Source organism: Taudactylus pleione, unplaced genomic scaffold, assembly GCF_031769625.1.
Source record: "Taudactylus pleione unplaced genomic scaffold, aTauple2 ptg000493l, whole genome shotgun sequence".
Lineage (NCBI taxonomy): Eukaryota > Metazoa > Chordata > Amphibia > Anura > Myobatrachidae > Taudactylus > Taudactylus pleione.
In genome coordinates this window covers 1,424,017-1,447,845 of record NW_028284895.1, presented here as the reverse complement: position 1 = coordinate 1,447,845, position 23,829 = coordinate 1,424,017, and the positions used below count along the sequence as shown (strand labels likewise).

Genomic DNA, 23,829 nt, shown 5'->3' with positions numbered 1-23,829 from the left:
CATCTAATCGTTCCAGTAAAATCTTTATAAGAACTACTTGGCTTTTAAAAGCCTTTCTAGGAATTTTTCCCTATCAAGGGACAGAAAATAAGCTTATACTACTGAGTGTTCTAACCAGTTCCATATCATCAAGTGTTTGTTCAGACCAGTTCCATTTTTGTGTTTACCCCTGATGAAGTCCAGTAGGTGGACGAAACGCGTAGGGTCATCGCTTTGAAAAACCTGCACCTACCACATAAGAAGTCCACCTAAGAGCTCACACCTGTAAAGGTGTAGGTGGCAGATAACAACATCTATCTTTCTGTACTGGGGCAGGTTTACTAAAAGTTGTTTTATGCGATTTATGTATTTATTTGTATTGTAAATTGTTTATATTTTTACCTCTGTTGATATACCAAGAATAAAATATTCAGGTATAAGAATTATGGGCTACCATAGGGCTTTTATTTTATGAACAATATCCAAAACATAAACTTATGGTGATTTGAAGACTAACTAGAGGGTTGTGTTTGACCAACAGCTAATATTGCAATAAATCCCCCTAAGTGGTGGAAATTTCTTCTCTTCCATTTCTATTTTTAGGCCCTCTACTAGCAGAGGTCCACCTAATTGGTGCAGCTGAACCAGTGTACGCGCGATATAAGGGTTCATTTTGTATATATATATAGTGTGTGTTGAGCCCCCAACCAATATCAAACAATTGATTGTTTCTATCGATGGTTGGACCAATCGGCCATCGCTTGTACAGCTGTCAATGACCAGAACTACAGTATACCATAAAAATTTTAATTTTTATGGTATATGGTGTTTAACAAAAAAAAAAAAATTGCGTTGAAATAGTTTTAAAAATATGTTCTTGACCTAATTCAATCATAAAAAAAACTACAATTTCGGAGCGGTTTTTGGAAAAAAAATGTGTCAGTTAAGTGGTTAAACAGACGACACTGTGAGGTGGTGGTGCCCACACTATCACGAACCATGACCGCATAGAGTATCAGTATTTTTTTTCACGGCAACCCAGAGCCATAACTAGGGGTATGCGAGCGTGGCCGCTGCACAGTGCCCTGTGGGCGGCAATGTCGTTGCCCCACTGCCCCTACACCTGACTACCTTTGTACACTCCAGACATGCAGACTGCAGCATGTGCATGTCTACAGCCCCCTGGAACATCCTGAGGATGCTCTGGGCAGAGCTGTAATGCCCAGCGCTAGCGCCCCTGCCCCCTCTGCATGACGTCATGCAGTCAGGGAGCATGGCCGGCCCAGGGCACAATAAAGGCCTGTAACAGCACTGCTTAGGCCAAAAGTTTCTTATTGAGAAATTCAGCAAAAATGATTAAATGAAGTCGTTTGTGCTGATATCTCATCCATGGGTTCAGTCATGGTTGTGCTGCTGTTTGTCCACATGTCATGATTTGCAGCCACCACCACTGGTTTTGCCTATTACATTGACCATAAATAATCGTATTTGGTCTTGAACCACTGACCCATGACACCCCTGCAACTGCCCCATGTACCCAGTTTGGGAACCACTGCTGTGAGCTACATGCTGAGGGCAAATGTTTGCTCTGGACATCCATCTTACATACAGGAGATTAAAAAGTCTGTTGTAACTTGCATTGCTGTTTAAGGGGAACCAGTATGATTTTCCACCGGCCGCATGGTTCAAATCCCGACAGCGGAAGCCCGGCAGGGTTGAAGATCCCGAACGTACAAAGGTAAGTATAAACTAACCTAATTCTACCCCCTAACTCTAACCCTCCTTTGGGGGGCCTAACTCTTACCCTCCTCTAAGTGCCTAACCCCCCTTCCCCACAGCCTAACCCGAAGTCTCCTGGGGGGGTGCCTAACCCTAACCTCCCGAGGGGGTGCTTAACCCTAAATCCCCCCCGGAAGCCCCTAACCTAACCCCCCCCCCGCGCGCACAGCTGTCCGTGCCCGACTTCTTCGATCATTAAGCCAGGTGTCGGGCTCCCGGCGTAGGTCTAATGACAGGCGTCGGGATTTTCATGCCTGTCATTAGACACTTGCTGGGATTAGACAGTCGGGAAGCCGGCGGTCGGGATTACGTCCATCGGCTTCCCGTTTAAGGTGGTACATTTATTGCTCCAAGCCAGCAACTTGGAAGAGGGAAAGGAGCTTTACAGAATTGATGTAACATTTTAATTGCAGGTTTGGTTCCACTCTAAAGGCAGTATTGTAGCAATATGGTAAACTTTGCGATATATCAGTGCCTCTGATATCTCTTTAAAGATAACTAGTCCTACTGCCCAGCCATAATTGTGTGATATGTATATACTGTATACAGTTCTGGGTATGGTCATTATTTTCATGCATTAAAACAACTACTCGGAAAATATCTTTTTCAAGCTAGTTATCATTTCAATAATTAAAATTAATTATACCTACTGTGGCTGCAGATAAATTCTCCAGACAATTTAAACGGAGAATGTAGAACACACGCTGTTAATTATACATTCAGAATGTTTAATTGCATTGTGTAAACACATTACAGGTAATTAGGAAAAATGTATAATACTTTCAATTTACTTCTCATCGGGAAAGGCGATTAGTGGTTGGCAAGGCATTCTGGGACGTGTAGTTCCACCAGATGTAGGCTCTCCTGCATGTCTAGTATTTCTAGTGGTTTCTCCCAGTGTTGTGAAACTACAAGTCCCAGCTAGGGGTAGTCAGGGCATGCTGGGACTTACAGTCCCACAGGTGGACGAATTAAACCATCATGTATCAGCTGCTTCTACTTTCATATAAGAGGTGGGACCTCCGAGTTGTCTATGAAATCTCCATCATGCTCCTTTGCATCTTTCGGCGTGGAGCTTTGCAAATGAAGTGGTCCGCAGACCCCATGCGGACCACTTCTCTTTTCTTGGATGATATTTGCCACGTCAGGAAAGGAATACGCTTTTGGATCCACCTCCAGTTTTTCAATTCCGTTTGAACTGCTGAAAATAAACCAGTGTCTGAAATGAGTTAGGGCTGTTCCGGTCAATGACATATACTGTACAGAACATAGAGCATCACAGAGTAATGAGTCGATATTGGCTGTGGTTATCGTAACATCTCTTACATCCACCTCCCAAAATGTAGAAACCTCTGTCTTTTTACATCTTATTCCAACACATAAATGAGAATAATAATGAGTGCAATAAAAATAATGGTTATAGTGCAATAGTAATAATAAGTTATAGTGTAATAATAATAATGATGATTATAGTGCAATAATAATAATAATAATAATAATAATAATAATAATAATAATAATAATAATAATGTTATAGTGTAATAATAATAATAATAATAATAATAGTTTTAGTGCAATAATAACAGTAATAATGATACAGGTTGAGTCTCCCATATCCAAATATACTGAAATACAGAATTATTTTGGCATGACTGAGGTAATGAAATCTTTGATTTTTGATGGTTCAATGTACACAAACTTTGTCCAAGGCACAAATTATTAAAAATATTTTTATAAAATGACCTGCAGGCTGTGTGTATAAGGTGTATATGAAACATAAATTATTTTAATTTCTGTACACAAACTTTGCTTGAGCCACAAAATTATTAAAAATATTGTATAAAATGACCTGCAGGCTGTGTGTATAAGGTGTATATAACAAATAAATGCATTATGTGTGTATAGTTGGGTCCCATTCCCAAGATATTTCATTATGATATGCAAATATTCCAAAATACAGAATATTCCGTTATCCAAAATACCCCTGGTCCCAAGCATTTTGGATATGGGAGACTCAACCTGTAACACAAATTTAAAAAAAAAAAAAGGTAAGATCTGTACTTTTCCAAATCCACCTGCAGCTACAGTCCATAAAATCGCAGAGCCCCAGGAACCAAATGCAACATGAAGGGCCTAACCAGTGAAGAGCAATTCGGCAAGGCAGTAGTCCCATTCCAAGGGCTTTAGTAGTTGTAGATTAACCCTCATCCATAATATATACAGTATGATGCATACCTTTAGCACAGACAACAAATCAGACATGGGGGTATGTGTAATAGTCTACGAGATGCAGGAAGCTGCTAGATGTCTGCGATTTAGCTACTAGATTTAAAGGGGCAAATATTTAAAAGGCTAAACCAACCTGGCAGTTTCCAGCAACTCTCAGGATTACATATACCGCATGGTCTAAACATGTTTATGATGGGTCTATATGCAGATTACAAATACCGGTGGTCACTTTTTAGCATTGTTCATACATGCCAGCACCTTGTGGCCACCAACATCACCCCACAGAGGTGCCCAGGAAAATGTGCAATGTCGCCCTACCGTACTTCTCTGGGATGTGTGCAGCTGACCATCGCCCGGGATGTCCCCATAGACTACAATGGGGAGCCCAATGGAGATTACGCATAACAGGCAATTTTTGGGGCCCTTGAGGCTTAATACTCAGCACCGTTATAGCCGGAAGCCATTGTTTAATTCATTTATGGAAGCAGTTTGTTAATCATATGTAGTTTTCAATATAATAAATCATTTATAATAATGCATAAGAGCTACCCTAAAGAGACATATTGGCATCCTCTGCAACCCGTACACGACACTATTCAAATTCTTCATATGAAACTAATTGTAAATATTTCCATTTTTTAAAGAAGTAAATCAACATATAGGCCCGTATTCAATTTGAGGCAGAAAGTCTGGATCCGCGATACTTTTTCGCCGATGACGTAATTTTCGCCTGTTTTGCTTTTACCCCGTATTCAATTTGAAAGACTTTCCGCCTAGGCGGAAAGTCAATGCAATGGACTAGGCGAAAAAGTTTCGCCTATGAATAGCAGGCAGAAAAAAGTGCAGACTTGGGGTTTTGGGGTGCAACGTTGCGTGAACCCCCCTGTAGCCTTCAGACAGTCCCCCAAAGGTAATCTGTATCAAAATTATTTTAAAAAACACTTAAGGACACCCCAAAAAAATTACTTTGAAAAAGGGGACGAAAAAAAAAAAAAGTTGGGGTAAACTAGCGAACTTGTCTCTTGGGGCGCCCCCAAGTATTCCCCAAGTGTTTTTTTGATTGCAGGTGTTTGCGGCAGGTGGATTTTTCACGATTTTTTCAACTTCACTTTAGCAACTTTTAAATATGCTGACCCCCATTTTCAAGTACCCCAAATTTGCTGGGATAAGTTATTTTCTGAAAAAAATACTCCTGAATACTATTCTGCACCACGTATAGAAAAACGCTATTTAGCAGCTATTGAGCCCGTTTAAAAATTCCAAATACCTTCAGCAAGCCAAATCGTGGGGTACCATGGTGAACCCCCATGTCAGAGCATCTTTTGGGGGGTGTCAGGCTGATTTCCCCATTTCTGACAGTACTTTTCGCCTGTTCAAGTTTTGGCGTGTCCCATTTTCGCCTACTTTCAAATTGAATACGGGGATACACGGGCACGCGCGCGATACTTTTCCGCCTGCAAAACAGGCGAAGTAGGCGACAAGTCCGGGCCGTGAAAATGTATTCAAATTGAATGTGGGCCATAGTGGTTTTTTTATAAGACACATTCCTACGATAGTCGTCAGATAGCAAACCGTAGTATATCCCTGGAACCGAGGCCTAGTTTCCCAAGGGGATTACATCTTTAGAAGTCATTAGCATGGAGCAGCTTGGTAGCTAACGGCGAGGTAAATCAGGGACCAGCATCCTGACTCGGACGTTCCTCAGCTAGTAAAGCTTGAAATGTACAAAGTACAGGATCTCAGGAGTGAGTCAGAGATGCACGTTTATCTCAGGAGTTTTGGGTTTGCGCATGTGAAGAATGGTTCCTGCGACTATGCTGGAGAGTGGGGTGGGGCTGGTCACCGTTCCCAGAAACAGTTTCCGGGATGGCTGAGGTCAGGGTCTGCATTGGTCATTACGTGACCAGCACCCGGTCAGACTGCGGGAAGCTTCAATTCCCGCAGCCCGACCAAAACAGCAACTATCAAGACCATTGGTTGCGATGGAGACCCCAGTCTGCGACATCAATCGCAGTGCTGGGATCGCAAATGCAGCAATAAGGGGGTGTCTGACACCTCCCTCTGCATTTTCATCTGAGATGGTCGGATTTGCACGGTCGCTTGTGTGCGGCTCCGCAAAATCCGTCCATTTATAAATCCGAGCATATTGTGCGTACCAAAGGACTGACCTTTGTGCTCCACTAATACAGCTGGCCATACAATGCACTATCGTCATGCAAATAACTTGCGTGAACGATTATTCGCTCAGTGACCGGTTTGGGCATCAATCCAGTCTGATCCACAGGACTGTCATTCAGCCAACTATGTGGAATGGAAATTGCCTCCATACATTCTGCAGAGCAGAACACAGTGACCCCTTCCCCTGCTCCGTGTTAGCTGCACTATAGTGCGCTCTGGGCCTGATTCAGAGCCGGACGCTATTTGCGCTCGCTCAGAAAAAGGGGCCAGCTATTTAAATTGAGCGCTCGCTCTTTGCGGTCTGTTGACGCCTCTATGCCTGAGCGAGCGAACGAAACATGCGCTCGCTATTTTGTAAAGACGCCCCCTGGCCGCTCGCATCCCACGTCATCTCCACTATTTATTTGATTAATCGAGTACATCGAAAGGCGTCTGAACTGCTCGCAGTGCTTGTGGTTGGATTTTCCTACCGCAATCATGCGAACAGTTCAGGCTAAGAAACAACCAAGTGACATGGTCGATGATGCTGCTTTGTTAATTATGCACACCCTTAAAACGCCCGTTTTGACCGTTTGGCACGCCTGCGTTCGGATCACCACTCCCCGTTTTCAAGCACCTTCCCCTGTTACCACCCACAAACGCCTCATTCTGTCACTCAAATTAGCAGGCATTCGCTATTTTACGAACACACGTTTTCCGACCGCACTGACTGGTTGGCGCATGCGCATTACGACCCATACGCATGCGCAGATGTGCGAACATCGCTCAGAGCGAACGAGCGGCCGCTTACGAGCGGCTCTGAATCAGGCCCTCTATGCATGGGTGCGTAGTAGGGGGGTGGATACTTATTACCCGGGCCCTGGCTTGCTGGAGGGGCCTGGGTTAGCTGCTTAGGGGTACATTGATTTGGACACGCCCCCAGTACCTGAGCCCTGTTCAGCTCTCGATGGCCCTGGCTCTTAGGCCAGATTAAGAGTGGAGAAAGGACATGAAACATATAGATATAGATCTAAGTGAACACCTTTGTTTAACAAAGTATTTTCCTGTACTGTACAACTGACGCTTAGAACTGTTCAACTCATTCATGGCAAACAGCAGCTCTCTATTATTGTTGCACAAGAAACCTGAACTTGTATATATCCATGGAATGAATATTTTCTTCCTGAAGTGCGCGCTGCAGTGTCAACGTTATTACTTTAATTGTGAGATGAATGAGTAACGAGGTGATTAAGCAGAGTCACGGTCTTGGCGAGCCGCGCCAGTCATGCAAACATAATGTGAAATATTGTGTGTGCCTCAGTCCCATTGGGATAATTACTGAGATTTTATTACTAACAAAGAGCCAGGCTTTAGATTCAGGGAGCGCACACTGTAATGGCAAACTGTTCCCATTCATGCGGGATGTGATGCAGAAAAAAAAGGGTATAAATAACAAATAATCAGGTTGGATTAGTTGCGTTTTGTGCTGACACAGCATAAACCAGCGAGAGCTTATGGGCAAAATTTACTAAGCGGTGGGTTCTAAACCCCGGCGGTTTTGCTAGCCGCAGATTTACTAAGGCCAAAATTGCTGCAAAACCGCTGTCAAAACAAATTCTAGAATAGAATGGAACAGGGCTGTCATTTAGAAACCGCCGCCAAACCCCCGGGGTTTAGAACCCGCCACTTAGTAAATTTTGCCCTTAGGGTGTATTTGGAGTACGTACATCCACACGCGGAGAATGGAGAATTGAGGACTCTCTCCAGCGGGCTCCTGTTGCTTACAAAACAGAGTGGCCTGATTCCGAGATTTACGCAAATGTAATCGCAACTGCGAACTCTCGCGGTTCCCAATAGCGAAAATATGCTAAATGTCTTCCCAAGCTTTCCGGAGCATAGGGACGCCCACTACTGCCTTCTCATATCCATCCGACGTACATGTGCGTAAACATCGGCGCGGATCACTCTTTAGTTTGCATCACTTTATACTTGTTCCATGTGAAATGGGGGCAAGGGAGGAGAATGTTTTGTTTTCTATTAGTCCTAAGTTAAAAGTCATTATAAGAATTTATGTTTAACTAAGTAATTTTTTATTTCTAATTCAACTTGAATCTGGCACAAGAAGACAGATCACCAAACCAACGGGGACAAGAGTTGACATTAATGTCCCCAGCAGGGAGCGGCTGGCAACTTTCAGCCTGTGGGGCAACACAAGCAAGTGGCCCCACCCCGGCTTTGACGGAAAAATGGGCATCATGTGTATGTATATTCATTGAGCAAATCCTCCCCATATCTATACACTTTATTGGGACCGCCTCCCTATCTGTATACCCATTATTGTGCACCCCTCCCCACCTGTATAACCATTGCTGTGCCCACCTCCCAACCTGTATACCCATTATTGTGCCCCTCTCCCCACCTTTATACCCATTAGTGTGCGCCTCTCCCCACCTGTATACCCATTATTGTGCCCCTCTCCCCACCTGTATACCCATTGGTGTGCGCCTCTCCCCACCTGTATACCCATTGGTGTGCCCCTCTCCCCACCTGTATACCCATTATTGTGCCCCTCTCCCCACCTGTATACCCATTATTGTGCCCCTCTCCCCACCTTTATACCCATTGGTGTGCGCCTCTCCCCACCTGTATACCCATTATTGTGCCCCTCTCCCCACCTTTATACCCATTGTGCCCCCTCCCCACCTGAGTATTTTTAATTTGCTGCTCCCTCCTCTGCAGGAGTCACCTCACCTGATTTCCTCTGGAGTTTTCCTCTGTGTCAGTGCTGCAGCTCGGCGACCCCTCGTCCACTCTCAGTCCAGCAGCAGCTGCAGTCTCTCCCCCCACAGTGCAGGTTCCCGCTGGCAGCTGCTAACATAGCAACGTCTTATTTGATGTCCGCGGCATTGCCGGCAACAGCAAGTGGCGCCAGTGGTGGGAAATTGAGCCCATGCAGGAGGACCAGGTGTCATCGGGGCAGGCAAGAACAAGTGACCGTCGTGACACCCGTGACATCCTGGGTGACCACCCTAGTCACATGTCTGGCGGTCTGGTAAACATGCAGAGGATGCTCCCCGGCCGGTCAGTTTGTTACCAGGATAATCAGCGTGGCCGGTTGCGCTGATTACTCATGTAACACAACCAAGCAGCCTCGGCATGTCTCCCGGCCACCAGACGCATATATGGAGCATACTGCGGCTGGAAACTGGCGGACCCACAACACAGAAACCGTACCGTCCCGGGGGCAGGGTTCCCGCCTCTGATCCCCAGCAATATTCCCAATGGCGACAAGGAGGTCAGGTTATTATTACAAGCATTCAGTAGCACCAAAGGGAGACACACATCTAGTCAGTGTCAGACTGGGGCATGAAGAGCCCACTGGGGAATGCAGGGGTAAGGGTCCAAGCTTAAGTAGTGTGGCCATCCACCAGAAGGACTTGGACAACTATTAGAGAAGATATATTCAGCCTGTAAAGAACAGGGCCCTTTAATAAAGGAGGGGATAGGGCTGTGTCAGGATCGCCCACTTTGATTGGCAGGAGGGCTAATTTTGGTGTAGCACCCAAGATCATCCATGGTCCTGTTCCAGCAAGTTACTGACCCTCTAGTAGAGTAACAACGCATAATCTGAATGGACGGTGTGGAACATGACCCCTAGAGGAGGGGCCATAGACGGTAGGGCCCGCCAGAATTTCTCCTGTACACCTGTGGGCCAGTTCGACTACCTTGTGAACATACGCAACAGATCCGTTCCGAGTGAGTGACATGGATGGGAAAGCAGAGTTACATGTCAATATGAGTTGTGCCAATGACAAAGAGACACCTGTTTCCAGTGGATCTCTCGCACCCAGCACGGGGTAGGTGTAAGTGCTGATACTGATGACAGTTGTGGCTGTGGCTGTCTTCAGTTACGGTCGCTTTGAGTCAGACTCAAAATCAGGTCCAAAATGTCACCCCCAGCACTCTTTCCAATGGGAACGATGAGGCCAGATTATTACTCCACGTGTTCTTCCCAGTTGTACCAAGGGAGACGGAATGTCATACCTAGCACTCTTCCCTATGGGAATAAGGAGGGCAGCAGATTATTAACCCCAGCATTCTTTCCAGTAGAGATAATTATCTCCACCATTCATGGTAACATTGGGGGCCAATTAAACATTCATAGCACTCCTTGCAGTGTGATCAAGTGTGTACAGGTATCCGTACCCAGCACTCACCCAATGAGAACCAGTGGGGGCAGTAACTGGATTTTTAGTTCATTGTGACCTAATCAGGGAGCGATCAGTGGTGCAGCTAAGAGACTGAAAACTGCTGGGACTGGAATCCCGATGGTAATGAGCGATCTGATTGGATAGTAGATGATTCCATCCAATCAAGTTCCAGGTTTACTCAACGCCTCCTGTATGGACAGTTAAGGATGGATTTAGAGCTCTCTCTCCAAATATTGCCGCCCAGCACCTGCTATTAGGCAGCAGTAACGGCCACTTCGATGGACTACACAAAAAGTCTGCTGTTCAGTGCGATTCTGCTGAAATGTGTCCTAACAAGTTCAATATGTAACATTACGGTTTCCAAAAGGACAGCTTGCAGGGAAGAGTATATGGAATGCTACTCCCTTTCCTCTCCCACATTCAGACCTGTTTTCCTGATGTTGTCACGTTCTGTCCCTATGTTAGAAACGTTTGGAGCATCACAGAAGGCTTCACAAAGGAGACAAGTGCAACCACACGGACCCCAGAGACAAGATGAACACACAATCAATATTCCTGGGATTGCTCATACATTATTTATCTGCTGCTTAATTCTACTTAATTGCAAATTTGCACGGATGCCTCAAGATACAAACTAAACAGCTGGAAGACTGAATCAAACTCCTAAATGATGGGGAAAACACATTAGAAGTTTATTCTGGAAAATGACCTTTTAAGGAAATCTTGCTTTACCCATTAAATATCTTCTGGCTACTCCGAGTCTCCGACCCTTTGGGATGAATAGTAAATTTGGCATTTTTGGTAGTGCAGGTGGCTACACCGAAGCCACCATTCCCTGTGCACAGCCAGACACGATTTACAGGGCACCTGTCACCATACATTATTTTTTTCTTTACGGGTCTAATTCAGAGATGTACGTACAACTCATATGCAAATACAACAGGAGGCGCCTGGCGTGAATAGATGCCTTCTGACTGCATCACAGATCCAAGTACTGTGTCCTAAGACACAGCATCAGATCTTCTGTGAGATCATCGTCAGTCTGAGTAACCCTGAGGTTACTCAGCTGTCCCCTCGCAGCTCTGGTACTAAGGCCAGTAAATCTGCATCGTAAAGACACAGGTCCTAACCTCGGAACTCCCAGAATACGGGGGGGGGGGGGGGTGACGCACCCACCGCTTCTGGGCACGGCGGCCGCCCCCACCCCCAAATCAGGCAGCGGTTAGGTGGAACTGTGAGAGATCTCGCAGAGGGAGACCTGCACTTGCACAGTACAGACCCTTACGCATGTGCAAGTTTCTTACAATTGGAGTAGTGCGCAAACCGTCGAGTTTGTGTACTAGTCTGAATCAGGCCCTAAAGTGAATATTACAGCAAACACCTGCACAGCTTTTCAACGCCATTCCTCAAGTACCTCCAACAAGTCATGTTTTTAGAATTACTTTAGTCATGCACAGATGATTTAGGGGCATATTTATTAAACAAAGTTTGTGGAAAAATTCCAGAAAAACTGAAGTTTTTGGGGGCATACCCACAAAATGTATGCATTCCCTGGATGTATGTAGGTGTTCCTCCATTTCCAATCGCGATAGGAGACCCCCATAGCATTTTATGGGGTTGCTACATTGTGAAATTTACCAAGCAGCTTGGCCTGGCTAGGTGGCGTTAGCCATTGTAGACTATAGGCTGCAGATGGCAGAATTTATCAGGAGACATGGCCACTCAAGCGCGCACGCACTGTAGGCCGCCGGAGGTCACGCAGTAGAAAGTAAAGTGACTGCATCTGAGCTCCTGTCCCTGGAAGTGCTTTATAGTACATCTAGGAAGTAAAGAATTTCTAAAACCTGATAATTAATAAATGGGCCGCTTAAAATCTATTTTACTGGTTAAGTAATCATCCTATCTGATTCCACATACAGAAATCCTGAAAACATGACCTGTTGGAGGCTTTTGAGGACTGGAGTTGAACACTCTGCCCTACACTATTCTAGCTGCTTGCTTAAGAGCCGTTCCCTTTTTTACTATTCAACTCCTGTGCATCGTGATACCACATGGGTGTACTTCATTTGCTGGGTTTCATACATGATAAAGTCAAAAGCAATGGGGTGGGCATATTGGAATTCTACGAGCCGACACTAAAATGCCAGAACATCGGAAACCTCGCCTCCAAATTTACACCAACAGAAAACGAGGTGTCCGGTTATTTTAGAAGCCCGCTGGCTGCGGCGCAAATGTGACGATGTGCGTACATTCGGCCGGGCCATCGGCCGGACCATTGGACATTGCACCTGCCGATGACAGACGCAAAATGTCCGAGTGACCATGGCCGCTGTTGTTAGTGCACCGACACGCCCGCAACAAGCTCTGAACTCTTAGCCCGTTACTGCCCAGAAACGGCCATTGAAATTGCACAGATCTCCGAGCAATCAGATCTGCGTCTCTCGGCAGTGCATCTCGGATGTATGCGCAGGGGAAAACATCAGACTTTACCTGCGTCCACCTCTAAATCCCCTTCAGTGCCTTCACTGAATTACAGAAATGTCTCAAATCTGTACTGAATACCTGATAGCCCAGTATATCCACCACACTCTGAGGGCCTGATTCAGAGCCGCTCGTAAGCGGCCGCTCGTTCGCTCCGAGCGATGTTCGCACATCTGCGCATGCGTATGGGTCATAATGCGCATGCGCCGACCAGTCATTGCGGTCGGGAATCGAGCGCTCGCAAAATAGCGAGTGCCTGCTAATTTGAGTGACAGGATGAGGCGTTTGTGGGTGGTAACAGGGGAAGGTGCTTGAAAACGGGGAGTGGAGATCCGAACGCAGGCGTGCCAAACGGTCAAAACGGGCGTTTTCAGGGTGTGCATAATTAACAAAGCAGCGTCATTGGCCACGTCACTTGGTTGTCTCTTAGCCTGAACATCTCACATGATTACGGTAGAATAAACCTACCACAAGCACTGCGAGCAGTTCAGACGCCTTTCGATGTACTCGATTAATCTAATAAATAGCGGAGATGACGTAGGATGCGAGCGGCCAGGGGGCGTCTTTACAAAATAGCGAGCGCATGTTTCGTTCGCTCGCTCACACATAGAGGCGTCAACAGACGAGCGAGCACTCTATTTAAATAGCCGGCCCATTTTTCTGAACGAGCGAGCGCAAATAGCGTCTGGCTCTGAATCAGGCCCTGAATAAGGAGGCAGTTGGGCATTTTGCTGCTTAGCAATGGCTAAAATATGCTAAAATAGGCTTATGGATCAGCCGGCGGAATTTGTATTGAGACACCCACCGGAGCCCTCGCAGGTGCTCGCAACATCGCTTGCATTAGGCCTTTCCTCTCCCAGAATGCTACCAAACTGATTATTCATTCACTAATCATTTCTCGGCTTGACTACTGCAACCTTCTCCTTACTGGCCTCCCATGTTGCCATCTTGCCCCCCTCCAGTTTGTTCTCAATGCTGCAGCTAGACTTATCTTCCTCCTCGGCCTTTCCACTTCTGTTGCTCCCCTCTGCCAAAACCTGCACTGGCTCCCATTCCCCTACAGAATCCTCTTCAAACTCCTCACCTTCACATACAAGGCCATCTCTAACTCTACTGCTCCCTACATCTCCAACCTCATCTCCTTACACCCACCCTCCTGCCCTCTCTAACTCTACTGCTCCCTACATCTCCAACCTCATCTCCTTACACACTCCCTACCGCTCACTCCGGTCTACCAATGGCTGTTACCTCTCCTCCACCCTGGTTACTTCATCGCATGCTCGTGTCCAAGATTTTGCCCGTGCAGCCCCCCTCCACTGGAATGTGCTCCCTCGCTCGGTCAGGCTCTCCCCGACCTTGCAGAGCTTCAAACGTGCACTGAAAACCCACCTGTTCATCAAAGCGTACCCTTCCCCCACATTACCATGTTACCAGGTCGCTCTCCCTCCTGCCTCAGCCATCTCTACCTCGCCTACTTCCTGCACTCAGGTCCCCCTCTACACACTCATGCCTCATGTCATCTGTCCGGCTCCCCCCTCCCCTAGATTGTAATCTCCTAGAAGCAGAGTCCTCCTCCCCACTGTCTCACAGCCTTCTTCTCTAGCACTTCTATGACAGCCTTCACCTCCAGAGCTGTACTGTGTATGGAGAATTGTGTTGCTAATTGTTACTTGTGTCCTGTTTATATTTTGGTTACTGTATTGTAATGTTCTGTGTACGCTTTACTGTATGTATGGCGCTGCGGACCTCTTGTGGCGCCCTATAAATAAAATGTAATAATAATAATAATAACTATGAACACAAACGCAGCATTGTACGAAGATCCTGAAAACAACGAGTGACTTTATGGTCACTCAGAATGGCACCGGTAAGTGATTTGCTGGAGCTTCGTTCTCTGCGTGAGCAATCGCAGACACTGGCACAAGCCGCATTTTGGCCGGAACTCCCCGTTAACCACCCACAAAACAGTCTCTTCCTGTCAATCCATTGCGAATTAATCCTCACAGTGCGGTTTATCGCAACTCATTCGCCGCTCGTGCGCAATGCAGCTGTGACCCATGCACAGACCACTGATAATTGCTCCATTGTGTGAACATCAGCATACGCAGCGTCACCTATAAAGCAGGCCCAATGCTAACATAGATCTGTCCTTTCCTTCATTTTTAAAATAGAGAATTTTCCATCATTGTGCAGATCTCTGCTACGATATACCCAGGGGAGACATTTATAATGGATAACTCATGGCAAAATATTTTTAGAAAGTTCTTATTATAAAAAAAAAAAAAAAAAATGTTGTTTTAGGGATTTCAGCTCCCAAGAGGACAAACGAGCCCAGGAGCGGAGCGGGAGGGAGAGTGACATTCTGGGATCAGGAACTTGGATGTGACCTTTTCTGCTTTTCCAACAAGCCGGCAAATTGAAAAACGCCTCAACTAATGTAGATTTTTTTGGACAAGCACAGACCCCCTAGGTATATAATGAAAGATATTTACAGATTTTTGTTTTTTTATCTTTGATAATTAGTCAGAAATCTCTGCCATATTTTATGATAATACAAAGGAGCAGGGGCGTTTCTAGAGAGGAGGGGGTTGTGCGTAGTCTCCGTCACGGGCCCCCTTCTCTCAGTCCGGCGGCTGGCAGCGCACGGAGGGCCTGATTTAGCATATTCTCGCAGCGGCTGGGTGCATGCGTCTGCTAGTGTTCGTCCCTTGCTGAATCAGGCCCTGAGCGCAGTGCGGCCAGCACTGATGGGCTCTGAGCACTAGAGTGTGCCCAGAGTCTATAGCGCGTGTGCAGGTCACCGGAAAAATGGGGCGGCAGCCATTTTCCATACGTTTTTCCAGCGCTGACACCGGCGCCGATGTGGGACCCAGGAGAGGCAAGTATAATATGGGTGCAAGCTGTGCGGTGCGGACCCCCCTGGACCCAGGGGCCGGTGTGCACCACAAACCCTGCACCCATTATAAATGCTCCCCTGCAAAGGAGAATGGAAACGTGGAAGTAAACAGACATATTGGTACTTCCTGACCCGATGGATGATGTGATTCGGCGCAAATTGCGTCATGGGCAACCCCAGACCGCACACTTTTATGCATTAAGTGGGCGGCTACGGAGAGGGTTTTTTCGCAGGTGGCAGCTGGACAGGGAGACTTGCCTTCTCTTGCACCCCCAGATTTTCGGGAGCCTCCCAGCCATTCCGGGAGAGTCGGCAAGTATGATTTAAGGGTGGTGTAAACCGAATCGGTATGATTTACCGCCAGACCCATGCCCGGAGGTTCAAATCTCGACAGCGGCAGGCCGACAAGGATGAAAATCCTGATCGTTCCCAGGTAAGTATTGACTAACGTATTCTACCCCCTAACCCTTGCCTAACCCTTATCTTCCCCCCCCAGTGCCTAACCCTAATCACCCCTCTAAGTGCCTAACCCTAACCGTCCCTCCTCCTAGCCTAACCCTAACCTCCTGGGGGGTGCCTAACCCTAAGTCCCCCCCGGGAACCCTAAACCTAACCCCCCCTTTCCCTAGCCTAACCCTAAGTCCCCCCCGGGAACCCTAAACCTAACCCTCCCCCCCTGCGGCTGTCCGCACTCGGCGTCGGTAAAATGACAGGCGTCTAAATTTAGACGCCTGTCATTTTACCCTCGCCGGGATTAAGCAGTCAGGAAGCCGGCTGTCGAGAGTAGGTCCGCCGGCTTCCCGACTGCATACCGTGTAAACAAGAGGTTCCCAAATTCCACCAATACAGTCCAGGTTTTAAGGGTATCCATGCTTGAGTCCAGATGGTTAAATAAAACTGACTGAGGCACTAATTAAGTCACATGTGCTTAAGCAGGAGATCCGTAAAATGTAGAGTTCCCGCTAGGCTGCTTTAGCGGGGCGCGGCGCCCTGCCCTCTTTCTGGAAGGCAAAAAGCGCCCTGCCCTAACAGCCTGCGGGAACCGTCTTCACCCGCGGGTCGCAGTGTCCCGCGGGTGAAGAAATGTGCGGTGACCCGGGTCACCGCCGGAGAATAGACGCCGGGCGCATGCGCCCGGCGTCTATTCTCCCTGTCTGCAGGGCTTGGGGGCTGCCCGGCGTGTCCGTAAGTGCCGGGCACGCCCCCAAGAGTGACCAAAAGGGGATGCGTCTTATAGCCACGCTCCCTTTTCGATGACCACGCCCCCTTCTCGGTCGCACGCGCGCGCACAGACATGCCCTCTCTAGCTCCAGCGCCCTGCCTCGCACCGGAGCTAGAGGGAACACTAAAAATGTGATCTGCAATGGCGGAGTTTGGGAACCATTATATACAAAATATATTCATGCTGAGCTCAAGCTATTATGTGGTACAAAAGGGATTATTGAGCCCTGCTCTCTGCAATCTCTTTAGTTGTGACCTTGCGGATGGCCTAGAATGTAAGGCGTCCTTATGTTCTGATAATACTAAGCCGTGCGGGGCTATTAAATGGCAGCAGGATAATAACGCTCTGCAGAAATATATGGACACGGTATTAGCTGGGGCCAGGAGATGGTAGATGAATGTCCTTGGGAATAACAATAGGCAGAGAGCAGCAATCAGTGTCAGAGTGTAGATGGAAATGTAACAAAATCCTGGGATGCATAAAAATAGGGATAAATGCACGTCATGCAAACATAGGGGCTGATTCTGCAAACGCATTAGCGTCTTCTGCCGTAGTCTGCGATACTATGCTGATGCTAGTATAAACCCTTCCCTTGATGTACATCGATCATCACTGTTTTTCAGGAGCTAAATCGCACGTTTACTAACACTTAAAAATCAATATAAAAGAAATTGTCTGTTAGTAATTGTGTGATTTAGACCCGGAAACGCAACATCGATGTCGATCGTTTTTTTAATCGATTAAAATCGACCTTTAGTAAATGCATGCCTAGGTGTTCTGAGGACCATGTCATGGAAGTGTAGACGGAAATTGGCAGCTATTTAGAGTTAATTGTATGCAGTGATCCGTCTGATTTCAGATCTCTAGCGACAAGGACAGTAATGGCGGAAATCCGCGCTGATAGTGATGATGGCTACTTTCACGAGCGGACGTTTAGGGACGGTGCGACCGCATAGATGTGGCTAACTCCAATTACAGGGCAAAGGGCCTGAGTCGGCACGGATCGTTATTGCGAACGCGGCTGCAATTACACACAGAAGTCTGCTGCGAAAATATGCAAATGACTGCAATCGCAAAGTCGTCGCCATAGCCAGCGTAGAGACGCCCACTGCCGGTATCTCACATCCTTAATACCTCCCAGTCCTGCGTACACATCAGTAACATCGAGTAACATTGGGCCCTTATGCACAATTACAGCAGGTTTGACCTTGCTCAGAAATTGTTACCCTTATCGCACGCAGTAAGTACTCAAGCTGCGTATACCGTCGCAGTGGCTAATTTATGCCCATGCAACGGCGTTCAAACGGACAACCACGCCTGCGTTTCTCCGACCACTCCCCCGTCACCACCCCCAAACTCTGACAGCCTGTCGCTCACTCTGCGCTGGGTTCCTGTGTTCTGCGTAATCGCAGTGTGATCGCAATTCAGCCGCTGCACAGTACGCACCATCGGCCGATCTGCGTGCGCTGTTGCAGTTGCGATCCATAATGAATCAGGCCCAAAGTTTTACATTTATTTCTGAGCATGCGGTGCGGTCGTAATGCTCACTCCATGCTCGGAGAACATCGGAGCACCTGGAGAGGTTTATATGCCGGCATCCTTATAGAGGGGATGGCAGAGGTAAGTTATATAGAGACAAGTGGCAATAACAACAGATTATCACACCTGACCCTTCCCGCAGGGGCGTATCTATAATGGGTGCAGGGTGTGCGGTGCACATGGGCCCCCGGGTCCAGGGGGGCCCGTACCGCAGACCCATGTTATTTAAAACTTACCTCTCCGAGGTCCCGCACCGGGTGTCAGCGCTGTACAAAAAGCCGGAAAAATGTCCGCCACGGCCATTTTTCTGGCGTTTTGAGCATGCGCAGTAGACTCCGGGCACACTCTGGTGCCCAGAGTCTACTAATGCTCCGGTGGCCGACCAGCCGCGTCAGTCAGCTGCAGGCCGCCGGGAAGAGAGGAGGGGGCCTGTGTGCACTCCCCGTCCGGGCCCCCTCCTCTCTAAAGACGCCCCTGCCCTCCCCGGCCAGACTGATAGAAATGTTCCCCTAACTGCGCAGCTCCCTGTAATATAACGCTTCCTTTTTTGATCCTGGGGGCCAGTTCGGGACTTCTGACTGCCGCTGTGTGACCTATATACAAGGGTGGACACCCTTTGTATCTGTCTACTGTTACAAATAGATATATAAAATATATTGAAGATTACAGTATATAAACCCATAACATTAAAACCACTGGCAGTTGAAGTGAATAACATTATCTCGTTGCAATGGCACCTGGCAAGGGGTGGGATATATTAGGCAGCAAGTGAACACAATGGTGATGGCAAGACAACTGGGTCTGAGAATCTCTAAACCGGCAGGTCTTGCGGTGGGATCCCTTAATGCAGTTGTTAGTGCCTACCAAAAGTGGTCAAAGGAAGGACAATCGGTGAACCGATGACGTTGTCATAGATGCCAAAGGCTGATTAATGCTCATGGGGAGAGAAGACTAGCCCGTCTGGTCTGACCCCACAGAAAAGCTACGTAGCACAAATTGATGAATAAGTTAATGATGGCTATGTTGTTAGAAAGGTGTCAGAACACACAGAGTATTGCAGTTTGCTGGGTAGCTGCATACCTGTCAGCGTGCCCATGCTGATCCTGTCCCCTGCCGAAAGCACCTAGAGTGGGCACGCGAGCATCAGAACTGGTCCATGCAACAGAAGCTGGCCTGGTCTGATGAATCACGTTTTCATTTACATTAAGTGGATGGCTGGGTGCAAGTGCATCGTTGACCTGAGGGCGAGATGGCGCCAATATGCACGATGGGAAGAAGGTATGGCAGGCTTTGAACGTGGAATGATTGTTGGCCCTCGCAACAGCAGTGCGAGCATGAGCAAAACGGCTGCACTTGTGAATTGTTTGAGAGCAGCAGTTGTTAAAGTGTAGGAACGGCAGCCAGAACACTGGGTTTGAGCGCAAGGCCTGTGGCCGTAGACGCCTACTGGATGCTCGAGTGGAACGGAGAGTGGGCTGACCTGTTCATTCCAACAGATGCGCATCAAATTACAGACAATATGAATGAGGGGCCAATTCAGATGGCCTTTCAATGGACAGTACACTACACATTACATTGTATGGGCTACAGAGGCAGAGGCCTCTCTGTCTCCCAATGTTATCAGCTGCGAACAGGGTGAGACGCCTCCGATTGCATGATTAAGCCCCTGCGTCGGAAGATGCAGCATGAGTACTAGATGCACACAGGAAGCGGCCAAAATCCTGAGTGAGGTCAGGTCAACCACTATTATGCTAATGGCTTCGATGGTTCTCGATGTTACCGATGTTTACGCAGTATAGCGTGGTATTGTGGATGTGAGCAAAGGCAAGGAGGCGGCATTATGTAGTGCGGGGCGTCTGCATATTGTGCAGCGGCGGCATTGCGATTGCCATGGCCGGCCCTAGCCCAAATTTTTTGTTAAGCGAGTATATTTTTTGGCGCCCCCAGGCATATTGTTGCGCGTGCCCAAACAAATTAAGCGGCCGTGGTCTCATGGAAAAAGCCATAACCATGATACACACCCATTTCTCGTCACTCTGTGAACAATCCTTTCCATTCCATATGCACCTTAATGCAGTCCCCCCAGTAGTGCCCCTTATACAATACCCCCAGTAGTGCCCCTTATACAGTACCCCCAGTATGCAATGCCCCCAGTAGTGGTCCCTCTTATGCAGGCCCCAAGTAGTGCCCCTTATACATTGCCCCCAGGAGTGATCTCCCCTATGCAGCGCCCCTTATACAGTGCCCCCAGTAGTTGTCCCCCCTATGCAGTGCCCCTTATACAGTGCCCCCAGTAGTTGTCCACCCTGTGCAGTACCCCTTGCACCCCAGGAGTGGTCCCCCTTATGCAGTCCCCCAGTAGTGCCCCTTATATAGTGCCCCCAGTAGTAGTCCCCCCTATGCAGTGCCCCCTGTAGTGGTCCCCCCTATGCAGTGCCCCTTTTACAGTGCCCCCAGTAGTGGTCCCCCCTGTGCAGTGCCCCTTGTGCCCCCAGTAGTAAGCCCCTTATATAATGCCCCCAGTAGTAGCCCCCCATATGCAGTGCCCCCAGTAGTGGTACCCCCTATGCAGTGCCCCTTATATAGTGCCCCCAATAGTGGTACCCCTTATGCAGTGCCCTTTAAGCAGTGGCCGCAGTTGCAGTTCCACCCCCCTATGCAGTACCCCCAGTATTGGTCCCCCGATGCAGTGCCCCTTGTAGTAGTCCCCCTCCTTGAAGTGCCCCTAGTAGTAATCTCCCCTTGTAGTAGTCCCCCCCTTGTTGTGCCCCCAGTGGAGGTTCCCCCCCTAATGCAGTGCCCCTAGTAGTAGCCCCCCCCTTGTAGTGCCCCTAGTAGTAGTCCCCCCCTTGTAGTAGTCACCCCTTGTTGTGCCCCCAGTGGAAGTTCCCCCCCCATGCAGTGACCTCAGTAGTATTCCTCCTTGTAGTGCCCCTAGTAGTAGTCCCCATTTGTAGTTCCCCCCTTGTTGTGCCCCCAGTGGAGCCTCCCATATGCAGTGCCCCCAGTAGTAGCCACCCCCTTGTAGTGCCCCTAGTAGTAGTCCCCCTTTGTAGTTGTCCCCCCTTGTTGTGCCCCCAGTGGCGGTTCCCCCAGTAGTAGCCCCCCTTGTAGTGCCCCAAGTAGTAGCCCCCCCCCTCCTGAACCCCACGCCTCCATCCGCTCCTCTCGGGCCGGGCCACTCTACATTATGGGAGAGACGTCATGACGTCTCTCCCATTACCCACTGCGGGAGCCGGAAGATGGAGCTCATGAGTGAGCTCCAGCCCGGATCCGGCAGTGGGCGCAGAAGCCGATGAGAGTCTGACAGACTCTCATTGGCTGCTAATTAAAACAAACACACAGCCGCCGGTGCCAACGGCTGTGTGTTTGTCACTGTGTAGTGCTAACCGAACTCCGTCCGGTCAGCACTACACGCGCGGTGCTTCTGTGTCATAGAGCCACAATCGGCCCGCATGGTTGCAGCTGAGGCGCCCTCCACTATGTGGCGCCCTACTCAGCTGCGTACCATGTGTATGCACAGAACCGGCCCTGGCATTTGTGTTCCTTAGCATATTTCTGCAGCGGCCGGGTGCGTGCATATGCCAACTTGCGTTCCGTGCTGAATCAAACCCAAAGTACTAACCTGGTGGTCATAATAATTTGGCCACTCAGTATATATATATGGTTAAGCAGCAGTTCCCCAACATTACATAGTAAAGTATATATTTCATGAGGAGGGCCCCTTTATATATCTTATATTGTGCAGCATACTAGTGAGACCCGAATGACGATTACGGATCCTGTAGCGTTCGGTGCCTGAAGCTGTACAACAGCATAAATGCTGAGACCGGTAAATAATCCTCAGTCCAATACAAGATCAGCTCTCACCACTTTGGCTCCATTCTCCGAGCCTGGCTTTCAGAGCACGGTTTATCACAATAGTAATTACTTTTCTCTCCTGCAAGCTTACAGTTATATTGCAATGTTATTAAGGTTAAAGGTCTAATTGAACTTTACCTGTTTTGTACATTATTGCAGTTTTGCCTTTTCGGTGGGACTGAAGACGTCCTCCTTTTCTGTATGAGCTCCGAGGCCTGAAACACAAAAGGATGATTGTTATGGAGCATACACACGTTCAGATTTGTCAGATCTGTCAGACGAATGATTTGAACGATTTTTGACTGCATTAAAATGAATGTAATCGTCCAAGGCCCTCATTCAGAGCCACTCGCTATTTGCGGTCGTTCGTTCTAAAACAAGGGGTGGCTATTCAAATGAACCGTTCGCTGTTTGCGGTCTGTTCACGCCTCTATGTCTGAACGAACGAACAAAACTTGCGTTCCTTTTTGTGAAAAAATACGCCCCCTGGCCGCTCGCATCCTACGTCATGTCCGCTATTTATTAGATTAATCGAGTACATCGACCAGGGTATGAGCTGCTCGCTATTCTTGGGGTTGGTGTTTGCTACCACAATTTTGCGAGCAGTTCTGGCTATAAAATAACCCAGTGACGTGGTCAATGACGCTGCTGTTTTAAATATGCACACCCATAAAACGCCCGTTTTGACCTTTAAGCACGCCTGCGATCGGATCTCCACTCCCCGTTTTCAAGCACCTTCCCCTGTTACCACCCACATACGCCTCTTTCTGTCAATCAAATTAGCAGGCATTCGCTATTTTGCGAGCACATGAATTTCGGCCGCATTGACTGGTTAGCGCATGCGTATAACGATCCGTACGCATGTGCAGATGTGCGAACATCGTTCGGAACGAACGAGCGGCCGCTTACGAGCGGCTCTGAATCAGGCCCCAAGTCTGACTGCAAACACATCAGATGTCAGATATTGTTATCTGACCATCGGGAACGCGCATCGTTCAAATCGTTCAGATATGTCAGATTTTCCTTCAGATATGAACGATTGAATGATTTTTTAAAATATGCTCCATTAGATTCTATGCTTACACTTAGGTGTACAATGTTAGGATCTATGGGCCTAATTCAGACCCGCTCGCGAGCGCAGGACGCTCGCAAGCGGGTCGATGGTGCCCTAATGCGCATTCGCACGACGGAGGGAGCTCCGTCGTGCGCATGCGCGAGACCCGGCGAGCGACGGGGTAGCCGTCGCTCGGGGTCTCGCACCAAAGGGGGCATGCTGTCGATGGTGACTGACAGCACGCCCCCTTTGGTGGGCGTGCTGGGGGCGTGGATTCCAGACGGAGGCGTTCCCATGGGAACGCCTACCGTCTGGGTCCGGCCTCACTGACATCAGTAGTGATGTCAGTGGGAGTGATTTTGGCTCTGATAGAGCCAAAATCACTCCAGGGCTTGCGGCAGCAAGACCCTACCGCAGGGTC

At 48.1% G+C, this 23,829-nt stretch overlaps 1 protein-coding gene across 2 annotated transcripts in view; it reads right to left on the bottom strand.

The window, feature by feature from the left end:
* Window positions 1-2,505: 2,505 nt before the first annotated feature.
* Window positions 2,506-23,829, bottom strand: part of DNAAF11 (dynein axonemal assembly factor 11) — a 136,337-nt gene continuing 115,013 nt past the window's right edge. Inside the window, exons 11-12 of one of the 2 annotated variants that reach the window (XM_088449698.1) lie at window positions 22,493-22,569; window positions 2,506-2,959 (exon numbers count right to left, since the gene is read on the bottom strand). In XM_088449698.1, coding sequence (XP_088305824.1) covers window positions 2,761-2,959; window positions 22,493-22,569 — 276 coding nt within the window. In that variant the 3' untranslated portion in view covers window positions 2,506-2,760. The remainder of the gene's footprint in view (window positions 2,960-22,492; window positions 22,570-23,829) is intronic. The other variant, XM_088449699.1, reaches the window with a different exon arrangement.